The sequence below is a fragment of the Aptenodytes forsteri genome, unplaced genomic scaffold (assembly GCF_000699145.1).
Source record: "Aptenodytes forsteri isolate BGI_AS27 unplaced genomic scaffold, ASM69914v1 Scaffold847, whole genome shotgun sequence".
Lineage (NCBI taxonomy): Eukaryota > Metazoa > Chordata > Aves > Sphenisciformes > Spheniscidae > Aptenodytes > Aptenodytes forsteri.
The window spans coordinates 47,920-58,645 of NW_008794623.1; the positions used below are offsets into that span (position 1 = coordinate 47,920).

The following is a 10,726-nucleotide window of genomic DNA, read 5'->3' on the forward strand; positions in this document are numbered from 1 at the left end:
ATGGAGAGGGGAAGCTCCATCTCTTTTTGTTTATTATCACTACCTTCTAACAGGATTCTCCAGGGCAAGACTTTAAGTAGCGGTGACCTGATGGCCATCAGGGCTCGACTCCTTGAATCAGTCAGATTGACAGTGGCCAGTTATCTGGGGGGATGCGAAGGATTCAGCTTACAGACTCTCAGCAAGTAATGAATTACAGCAATAAATTACATTGGACATTATTGTGGCATCACGGACCATGAAGCCAGGTGCCTAATACTACTTAAGATGGAGAAGGATGTAAAAGTCAAACAATCACAAAAAAGGAGCTTGATTCATTCCCACCCAAAACCAGCAAAGGGAGTGGATTGATACCAGGAAGGACCTGGCCATTGAAGTTTTGAAAGGAAACAAACCATGAGATGTAGTAACATGATGTGTGACAACATGATGAAGCAGGGAACACCACAGTAATTAGGATAAGTCAGAAAATGTTTTGCATCATCAAAATGAGCTGAATATGCAACAAATATCAGTTGGTAGAACAGCAGGTCCTCATGAGCAAGGCTGTTTCCTGTACATGAGGAGTTTAAGAAAGTGGAAAATACCGCTCAATTGTCAAATCTCTTTCCGGACACTCCTCTTGTTATATGATCCCTGTTAACCTGGCTAAGATTAAATTTACTCAATAGTTTTCCGAGTATTGAAATGCAGATAGAAGAGCAGCTTTAATTGTTTACTGCATATTCTGCTAAAACCATGATTCTTGTAAGAGTTTGACATGAGTCTATCTCCAGAGAAGCCTTTTCTACCTCTTCAACTTGAAACAGTCTGTGAAAATGTGTTTATAAATTATTAGGCAGGGACTTCTATGACAGCGGAAGATTGCTTAGGGTACCCTGTTGCTCTTATTTTCACATGGGTCAATCTTTATGCGTAATCTTTAAATAGTTTCATAATTCCTAAAACTGAAAGCATTTTGCTGTAGGCGACCTTAGTTTTACACGTTCAGGTTTGATGTAAGGTTGTGAGTATCCTCAGCAGACTTTACCAGCTGACTGACAACTCGCACCACCCCTGGATTTTCTGCATGTCTAGAGAAGGAAGGATTTCTATAAGGCCATTTTGAAATGTAACATCACCAGACTTTTTGTTTAACCTTTTACTTAAAATCCATACTCTGGTCAGAAGAATCAGAGGAAATTCAGGGGTGTTAGGTGGCCATAGGTGGTTTGTAACCATTTAGGGTCTGTCTGGGGAAAAAACAAAATGTCAGAGGCACCAGAGATGAGATGTCTGATCCATGCCATAGACCTGTAACAGCTCCACTTGCAGAACTTTAGCTGACACTGAGAGATGAACAAGGAAAATTGTATCAAAATGTGCATCTAAGTGCTATTTCTCCATAGGTTTCATGGAAAGATGGCTAAGGATTACACAGCAGGAAATATTATTTACAACTTCAAAGTGCCAGAGTGGTTCAGCTGCACTGAGTAAATCTAAGCGGGGAGCCAGTGGCCACGGTCCTGTCCCTGCCCTCTACTGAGCTGTGGTGGTGTGGGCTGGCAGGATGAAAACAGATATCCCTGCACAAAACCCCCATGTTCTCTGTTTATTTTTCTTTATCCCCATGTGTTTATCTCTCTCACTGATTTCATCAAAATATTTGAAGGAAATGCAAGGTAGAAAAATAAACAGCGAAGAACAAAACAAAAATAGAATTAGCACAAGGCAGGGAGGTGATGGAGGCACAGACTGCTGGGATTTTTAATGGTCGTCTTTGCTCTTTTCTTACTTCTGGCTTCATCCTGAAAGGATTTCTTGCTCTCTTAAGTCATCTATCCTAATCATGATAGATCATCTCCCATGAGTGAGGCCTGGTGCATGCGATGCTTGGCTGCATCAGTAGCTTCTCCTTGCCCTTTGTGACCCTTCTGTAAAATTGTATGACCCACTATTTTTCCTTCCATGTTTATTTTATTTCTTCCAGACGGAGACAGGTTTTCTGTCTTTCCTCTGGCCTGGGAGGGCAGGGCCTGCTCATGAAAGTAAAACCCACCCAAATTCTAACTGTAACAATGGCAGGAATAGGCACACCTGTATTTTCCTTCCCAGCTCTTCCTCTGAATCAAACTGATGCAAAGACAAACACTTTGCCCTGATGTCTCAATTGTCTTTCCTGTAACAACAACCCAGACCTCAGGGGTGTTGTGAAAATGCTGTCTTTTAAAGTGAGAGCTGCATTCCTAACCTAGTAGTCTCCAGCTGGAGGAAGCCACACCTGCACCCGCCCGGCTGCTGGCTTTGTGCAGGGCGAGGTCCCAGCGAGACTGCTCAGAGCACTTCCCAGTGGGATTCGCTCCGTGGCTGGTGTCCGAAAGACACAAAAGTGCATCCCACTTGCCTATGTTTTGCTCCCCATCCCAATGGCAGGTATACCCCAGGATAGCGCCCTGGGTGTGTTTGGACCCGTGTACTCCAGGACTTTTAGGAGGTGGACAAACATCGCCCATGGGATAGGATGTAGAGGGGTCAATAAGTCTGACAAACCTCTGTTTGAGAGGTTGGAGAAGATGCTGGAATTCTACCACTGTATCAATGATCTGTGCAGCGCACTACGCTCGGCATTGCTGTCTTGGGTCTCCGAGGCCATATTGTGTGCTGACCCCTTAAAACAAGGCTGCAGCCTGCTGCAGCTTGCAATTTTGTCTTGGCTGATAAGCATGGCAATAACGTGGTTAGTTAAGCCCAGCTATGCCAGAGGTTCATGCACTTCGGCATGTGGAAAACTTAGCGTTTTCAAGACTGCACAAGTCAGACCATCAGAGATTTTGACTGTCATTTCGGGAGAAGAAGTAGTCAGTAATCCTCATCAGGCTTACTGTCTCAGGATGCATTTATTTCTTTGTTCAGGGGAAAACGCCTCTGTGAGCTTGTTGTGGCAAGGAGTGAACAGAGATCCTTTTGCTGTACACTGAATCCTGAAGTATGCCCATCCCTTCCAGGCTCCCCTTGCCCCTGATTTTTTTAGTAGCTGTGCCTGACCCTCATTTCCTTTCTTTTCCCATGTCCTTCTGGGGTGTGCTGGGAGAAACGGTATGGTGGCTTGGATGTAACTGTTGCCAGGAGGGCTAAGGAAGGGCTCCACAGATGCCTCACTTGCTTGTGAGATATTGAGGCTCACCATGCTCACAGGGACAGTTGCATTTATTCCATGAGAATGCAGGAAATAGGGGGCCAAGGTAGTGTTCACCGTGTACGTGCCTGCATCCGATTTTCTTTTGGATCCCAAGGCTATCAAACACAGCAAAAACATAGTACTTGTACAACATCCATGGCTATGAAACTTCTAGGATCTATATCAAGGTCTGGGATTTCCTTTTAACACCTTAATTAATGCAAGAGACTAGTGATTGAGGATTATTTTAGCATCAGTGGGCTATAGATTTAGAAACCGCACAAATAAAAGCAGAAAACATGATATTGTGATGCAGAAAGGATTTTATTGGAACTGACAAATGGGATTTATCAGAACGCAGCAATACTGCAGGGAACAATACAGAGGAATTAAGTTAAATTTACACGAAAGCAAAGTAAAATGGGTTTAGGCACAGAGCCAGAACATCGTGAGCAGAAATCTAATACAGATGGGAAATACAGTGTCTGGGCTTGTTTCTCAGGGTGGCTCAGTGTGCCCAGCTCCTGAGGACTCTCGCTGCCCCTCTGAAAGCCATGCCCTTCCCCTCACTCACAGGTTGCGGACTACTCTTGTTCCTGCTGGGTCTTGCCATCCAGGGAAACCTTGCAGGGCTTAGCAGGGCAGTATATCCCACAGCTGCGGGAATAGCAGGGGTAGGAGTACCTGCCACCCAGGGAGGCGCCGGACCCAAAGGAGCTCTGGGCATCCAGGGAGCTCCTGTAGCCAAAGGAGCTGCATATCTCCAGTGGGGCTGAGGTGCCCACAAAGCTCTCCTGAGGGCAGGAGCTGAGGATGGGGCCCGGGAAGACGATGGCCACAGGTGGTGGGTAGACCACGGCACGGGAGTCCCCGCAGGAGGTGACGCAGGGCTGGCTCCAGGCGTTTGCATATGGCGTGGGGCAGCTCACGTCGCAGGGTGAGTAGCTGCTGTAGTTGCAGGCCTGTCTGTAGGAAGACATCTTTCTGGCTGGAAGTAAGGCTGAAACACACAGGGTGGGGAGAGCGTGGGTCAAGGGCGACAGTGCAGGTGCGTTTGAAAAAGGGAGCCCTCATTTATTCAAACCAGTGACAGCGAAGGAGCACATTCAGAGAGCAAGTGCCACAGGTAAATCTGTTCAGAATTAAAGGTGAGAAAGTGTAAATAGAGTAAAATGCATTTTGTCTATTTCCTATTACTGTTTCATATCTTGAAATAGTTCTTACAACACTCCTTATCTGAATTTCTTTAGAAGTAAATTGAACTGACATGTTAGTTCAAGCCCTCCCCTGCCCTGCAAAGAACATGACTGTCATGGTTCAACCCCAGCTGGCGAGTGAACACCACGGAGCAGCTCGCGCACTCCCCCCCGGTGGGTGGGATGGGGGAGAGAATCGGAGGGGGAAAAGTGAGAAAACTCCTGGGTTGAGATAAAGACACTCTAGGAAGTAGAGCAAGAGCCGCGCACGCAAGCCAAGCAAAATAAGGAATTCATTCGCTCCTTCCCATCGGCGGCAGCTGTTCAGCCATCTCCAGGAAAGCAGGGCTCCATCACGTGTAACGGTTGCTTGGGAAGACAAACGCCATCACTCCAAACGTGCCCCCCTTCCTTCTTCTTCCCCCAGCTTTCTATTGCTGGGCATGACATCATATGGTACGGAAAATCCCCTTGGTCTGCTGGGGTCAGCTGTGTCCCCTCCCAGCGGCTTGTGCACCCCCAGCCTACTCGTTGCCAGGGCAGTGTGAGAAGCAGAAACGGCCTTGACTCTGTGTAAGCACTGCTCAGCAACAACAAAAACATCCCAGTAGTGTCAACACTCTTTTCAGCACAACGCCAACCCATAGCCCCGTACTAGCTACTCTGAAGAAAATTAACTCTGTCCCAGCCAAAACCGGCGCAATCATCTGCGTGGCCCTATGCTGGACTCTCTCCAGTAGCCCCACATCTCTCCTGTGCTGGGGAGCCCAGCACTGGACACAGCACCACAGGGGTACCAGCTACTCTGAAGAAAATTAACTCTGTCCCAGCCAAAACCAGCACAATGACTTACTTGGTTGAACAGCAGAAGAGAAATGAGACTCAAGAGAAGTGGTTTGAAGACTCTGGGCTGCACGTTCTTTTACACAGTTTCTCAGTTTGCCCTGGGGGAAGTGAACCATTCTTGTCCTCCTTTGTACTCGTTGTCCCTCAAATACACTTTTTTGCTTATGTCACTCAATCAAGGTAATTGTTGCACATACTGTTTCTGGTAACTAAGAAACTCGACCTCGGATGGTTTTCCATCTACTTCACAGCCTGTAGACATCTTACATGTCAAACAGGGGGGGGATTTCCATCTTTGTTATAACTCTGACTTTATTAGGGACAGAGGGAGATCAAGATTTACTTTGCTATGAATCTGCAAATTAATTTTTCAAATTATGTTGCTGTCTTATAACTTAACCAATATCTCTATATGAGTTGGTGTTTGCTTGTTTTTCACAGGGTTACAAATACTAAGTCAGAGCTGGACATCGAGGTCTCAGACCTTTGTCCAAAGCCACAGTAGTCTGATCCTTCTATTACTATTTCAGTTTAACTTTTTTGCTTTTTCTAGCAATTCATTTACAGAGAAAGAAAATTTGAGTTTTGGAAGCAGTAATTGTAAATCCTTTTTATATTCAAAGTCCATCCTCAGCATTGGACTGTTAGCTACAACTGCAAAATAGGGTGCTAGATTGTGCCCTGTTTAATGGCAGGTCTTAACTTTTACATATGAAACACAGAAATTAATATCCAGCTTTCAGCTGATGTAACTGGCTTTAGAACCAAGGCAGAAGCATTGTCATGATGATCAGCCTTGACTTAGGGAATACCCTTTACTAATCCTAAAGATTTCATACATCAACATGCATTGCTTACCGTATTTGGAAACAGAAGTGCAGAAATAATATGATTAAATCTCAGCAACTTGTGTTAGCCACCATGTCCCTGTCCTATTATTTTTCTGGACTGAGAAATGCCAGAAATTCTGTGTCAGTTATGTTCAAGGGTACTGACTGCACAGCTTTAATTTCCTGTAAACGAGCTTTTCTTCTGTGTTGTGTAGACAGGAGTTTTTCTTCCCATTATGTCTTGGAGATGTGTATTTAGGTTGTCAGTGCCTTGGAGCTGGACAATCTCCTATTTTGTTTCTTACAGTTCTCCAAACGATGGTCCTTGACTCAGTGTCACAGTGCAAGAGATGGAAGAATGAGGACTTGGTGTGCTGATTGCTCCTCCCAGCTCTCCCACTGAATCAACAAGTGTGGCCGAGTGCATTATTTAGCCTCAGTCTTTTAATAATTCCATCAAGAAATCAACAATAAAAATTACCCAATTCTTTTGGGTGTTGTACAAATGAGTGGTTGTGTATAAAGCAGTAAAAAAATCAAGGATTTTGCATTCTCTTGAGATATAAAAAGAAAAGGCTAAGACTGAGAAATAAGGATGGGAGTATTAAAATGGGCAGCAACTAAACTGGCGTGATCACAAAGCAAATGTGATTTCCAGGGAAGGAGTTAAAAAGGGCTCCATAGACTGAGAACATTTCCAGATTCTGAGGAGGAAGATGACTATTGGGTGAGGATGAAGAAAATAAGATAATGATTCAGCACAGGTCAGGCACCATCTGGTCATTGCTTTCCTTTTAGAAGGGCAACTGGTGACTCCTAGCTCAGGAGACCTCTGCCTGGTGTAGACCTGCCCTCCTAAAGATGCTGAGCCCACGAGGCATGTGCTAGAAACCAGAAAATACAGGTTTATTATTTCCCATACCCCACTGCTCTGCCACTCTACTGTGCTCACTCTGGCAGCAGGAACTGCAACTTGGCCCTGCATGCTCCTCAGACCTTCAAGTGTCATGGCAGCATGGGTATGTACTATCCAGTGTGCGTCTTAAAGACTTGCAGATGGTCACTTTTCATAGTCATTTCCATAGGGTAGTATCTGCCTTGTAAACACAGAAAGAAAAAAAAATTGTGATGTCCAGCTTATAGACATCCTTCACCATCCCTCGTTCTTCCATCATGCCTTTCAGAGTTCGCCCTGCGAACCTGATGACCATTGGTGTTGCATCAGCAACCTTGACTATCATCCATCTGGTTTTTTAAGGATTTAATTCCAGAGGTGTTCCACAGGACCAAGGAGATTGTTGCAAGACTTGGAGAGTCCAGCGCGAGGACTCCCTGCTACTGCCTTCCAGGTCTGACAGATCCTGGGGGCTTGGGGTTTTGCCCATGAAACTCATTTCATTTAAACTGATCTCATGGATTACCGCATACTTTGGGTGCACACCACAGCCAGATTTTCATCTGATTTCTTCTGCCTCCAAGTTAACCTTTCCCTTTTGCAGTTTTGTGCTATATTAAGCATTTTTCCCAGCAGGTAGAATACTGCTCTGTGCAAGCCTGTGTAACACCCGCATGAAATGGGAAATTACTACTGATGATTTCTAGAAGAGATGATTAAGACAGAGGCCAAATAATTTACCAAACATCTCTTGGCAATTAAGTGAGCCTCTGGGAGGCGATCTCGGGCATGTCTTGTACTTGTTAGTGTTATTATTTATAATTATGATTCTATTATCACTTAGCTTATGTAAATGAGGTTGATGCCCAGATACCACAAAAACAGAGAGCTCAGACAGTCACTGCTGTCAGGAACCAATAAACGAAACCAACTAGTTTTAGGTATGGTGAAAGAAAGGATTACTATCCCCACTGGGGAGAGCCTCCTGCAGCGAGGGCAGAGGGCGGGTTGTCCTTGCCCCAACACATGCAGGAAAACGAGGGCGTCTAAAAACCGCTCCCCAAATTATTGGCAAAGGTTACGCTGGAAATCTGCTCCAGACCACTGTGCCTTAACCGGGACATCTTCACCTTGCCCTGGGTCTAGACTTGATGTTATTTTCTGTTTTCCATGTTGTAGTTTCCCTAGTAGGTTCAGGAGCAAGACCAGGGTAATGTCTCTGTTCATAATAAATAGCAAAGAAAACAGAGCATTTCCATCCTGCCTGATAAATCCACAGGAGTGCAGGTTACAGCTCATGGTAGGGCAAGGACATGGTTCCTTAAATGAGTTTTGCTGTCAAGAGGGAATCATCATGGGTAACCTAATTCAGCTCTCCAATTACTAAATGCTGTTAGCAATATTTTTGACATATAAATCCTTTAAGATCATCAAATTTATATGCAGGTGGAGGAGGCCCCCAGAATTTGACCACTTGTTTTCACCTGTGGTCTGTTACATCAGGTGAGGAGCTGGATACAATTTTCCAGTTGTAAATTTATTTATTGCAAACTCCTGTACATAGCTAGACCAGGATCCGCTGCCTGAAAGGGTCCAACGTGATGTTTCAGAACAAAGTTGTTGTTAAAAGCGGTACATTTTGGAGTAACTTATGCATGAGGCTAATTCCTTCCTAGCATTTCTAAGCAAGGATTTCCTTGCCCTTTTTTGTATTGTTTTTAACTAGGGCAATATATATTCACCAGGAATGAAGTGGGATAAGAAGACTTCTGCAGCACGTAAGTCCCGTTTCCCCTCTCTCCACCACCCCTTCAAAATAGGCTGTAGAAACTCACTGTTAATATCAGAAAGGCCCTTATGTCACAGAGCTGCTTCTCTGTAGCTGTGAACAGGATGATCACCATAACTGAAGAACCTGAGGTCTGTGGTCTATGGGGTTGGGTTTTTTCCCACCTATTGAGGAGAAAGAGAGTGGGGATAAAAAGGGAGCAGAAAGGTATCTTGCCAGGGTGGTATAAAGGTCTCTAAGTTTCATCTCCCCTTGCAATTAAAAGGTTTGAAAACCTTTACACCAAGCACGACAAAATCAATAAAGTCTATTTTGTCAAATCAGCAATCCTCCGTTCTACTGATCTGAGTTATGTGCTTTGAAGCTTGGACAAGTGGAAGAAGGAAGTCAATTCCTGCAATGAGCAGACAGAAACTAAGGGTGAATTCTGTCCCTATTTTGAGATGAAAGATTCCTGTAGGCTGCAACATGGATGTGATACCTTTCAACTAATAATTGCTTAACAGCAGACAATATGCAAAGATTCCTCCACCCTTTGACGTGACAAATGCAGGAAAGTTTGTTTTGTAACTAGGAAGGACCACATGCCTGAAGTGTGGCTCAGCCCCTGGAGCTGCTCTGAGGAACCGTATAAAAGTGCTTGGAACACAGACCTCTTCAAACCACTCTTCTTGGCTTCTCCTTGGTGGTGAACTGAGTAAGTCTGACTTCAGTTAAATCTGTTCTATGAGTTTAAAAGCTACTTTAATAAGACTTTTAACGTACTTATGTCTGAGCACTTAATATGTCTTTGTCTATTATTGGAAGAATGTTATTTTCATAAAAAAAGATCCTGTAACTTCTTTCAGCTTGGCAGGCTTTGGAGGGTATGGGATTTATATGGAGATCATGGGGCTTCAAGAGATGCATGCATGTTTCAGAGAAGGAATGCTTAATGATTTTATCTATGCCTGGGAGTACTTTGCAAATGAAGAAATAGTTTTAAGAACAGTTTTAAATAAATATTGCTAGGTTAATCCCCATCAGTGCTTAATGAGGATTTGCTGACTTCTAACAGGTTATCTACTCTTCATTATTTCTGCAGACGAATTGCAATCACACTTTATATTTAGCTATAGAAGAGTAACTTTCTGAATATTGTATGGTTTGAATAAATGAGGGCTCCTCTTCTTTGCAAACGCACCTGCACTGTCGCCCTTGACCCATGCTCTCCCCACCCTGTGTGTTTCAGCCTTACTTCCAGCCAGAAAGATGTCTTCCTACAGACAGGTCTGCAACTACAGCAGCTACTCACCCTGCGACGTGAGCTGCCCCGCGCCATATGCGAACGCCTGGAGCCAGCCCTGCGTCACCTCCTGCGGGGACTCCCGTGCTGTGGTCTACCCACCGCCTGTGGCCAACGTCCCCTGCCCTCAGGAGAGCTTTGTGGGCACCTCAGCCCCACTGGAGATATGCAGCTCCTTTGGCTACGGGAGCTCCCTGGATGCCCAGAGCTCCTTTGGGTCCGGTGCCTCCCTGGGTGGCAGGGACTCCTACCCCTGCTATTCACCCAGGTACACGACTTACCGTCATGGCAGCTGTGGGCCCTGCTAAGCCCCGCAGGGATTCCCTGGGGAGCCGGACCCAGCAGGGACCAGAGCAAAGTCCCAGTCCATGAGTGAGCAGAGGGACATGACTTTCAGAGGGGCAGCTTACCGGGCTGCAACGGGGGTCCTCAGGAGCTGGGCACACTCAGCCACCCTGAGAAACAAGCCCAGACACTGTATTTCCCTTCCTGTTGGATTAGGTATCTGCTAACAAGATCGCAGCTCTGTGTTTAAGGGGCCATTTACTTGAGAAATATAGAAAACACCTTAGTTTAAATTCAAGTGGTTTATAGAAGACTAAACATCAGTGCAAATTAGATCCTGTATATTCTGGCCTTGCACGTGGACTGACGTTTCATGGCTTTTGAGGCATAGTGGAAAAACTTCTCAAAGCTCCAGTTTGATTCTGGGAGCCACCCTGTTTCAC

The 10,726-nt window shown here is 45.1% G+C and overlaps 1 protein-coding gene across 1 annotated transcript; it reads right to left on the reverse strand.

Moving 5' to 3' along the window:
- Positions 1 to 3,741: 3,741 nt before the first annotated feature.
- Positions 3,742 to 4,137, reverse strand: LOC109279291 (beta-keratin-related protein-like). The gene has a single exon (XM_019470474.1). The coding sequence runs from the start codon at positions 4,135 to 4,137 to the stop codon at positions 3,742 to 3,744; it is 396 nt and encodes a 131-aa protein (XP_019326019.1).
- Positions 4,138 to 10,726: the final 6,589 nt, after the last annotated feature.